Genomic DNA, 796 nt, shown 5'->3' on the forward strand with positions numbered 1-796 from the left:
TCGCGTTCAGCACTTCTCCCGTTTCCATCATTTCCAAAACCTTGCCAGGTAAATGCAAAAACTTCTCTGAAACAGAAACACAACAACAACGTTTTTTGTTGTTGGTTTTTCCCCCGCTTCAAACGTTGTCTTGACAACGGGGCTTCAATGAGCCTCTACAGAGTCCCTGAATCCGCCCCGACGCACACGGAAGCCTCAGTGGAGAACGAATCATCAAACTGTAGGATCCAGAAGTCGGACCTCCCCTCAAATCTCCGTGTTCCCTTCAGTGTGTGTCCTGCTTTCCGTGTGTGTCAGTGTGTGAGTGTGTCCCAGTGACCGGCGGTTCCTTAACCAGTGACCCCGCCCCCCCCCCCCCTCCTGTGTTTCTGCATCCTCCCCAGGACAGGGAGGGGGAGCTGGCGCTGATTGACAGGCTGCTGGCCGGCCCCCAGCTGTCCTCGGCCGAGTTCCAGGAGTGGAAGATGGCCTATCAGGACCTGTTCACTCAGGAGCCGGAGCCCTCGGCCGAGGACGAGCCCGGCCCGCCCCTCACGCCCTCGCTCGCCCACACGCACTCCTACATCGAGACGCACGTGTGACGCGGCGAAGCGAACCACACGTACACACCCGGAAAAGAGAAGGAACAAAAACAAAACAAACCCCACACACACACACACACACACACACACACAACCCGGCATCTCCGGCTCGACAGTGACGGAGCCCGCCGGCGCTCCGAGGAGACCCCCCCCCCCCCCCCCCGTCGCCCCGCCAGCTGATTGGTCAGGCCTCTCCGGCCGGCCCCAGGGCCGAC

The 796-nt window shown here is 60.4% G+C and overlaps 1 protein-coding gene across 1 annotated transcript in view; it reads left to right on the forward strand.

The window, feature by feature from the left end:
• cnksr2a (connector enhancer of kinase suppressor of Ras 2a) overlaps nt 1–596 on the forward strand; it is a gene marked incomplete at its 5' end in the record, with an annotated part of 66,837 nt that extends 66,241 nt beyond the window's left edge. The window contains one exon of the mRNA XM_080515197.1: nt 384–596. Within this exon, the coding sequence (XP_080371323.1) occupies nt 384–581 (198 nt within the window). The 3' untranslated portion in view covers nt 582–596. The remainder of the gene's footprint in view (nt 1–383) is intronic.
• Nucleotides 597–796: the final 200 nt, after the last annotated feature.

This window comes from Blennius ocellaris (genome assembly GCF_963422515.1).
Source record: "Blennius ocellaris genome assembly, chromosome: 19".
In the NCBI taxonomy this organism is placed as follows: domain Eukaryota; kingdom Metazoa; phylum Chordata; class Actinopteri; order Blenniiformes; family Blenniidae; genus Blennius; species Blennius ocellaris.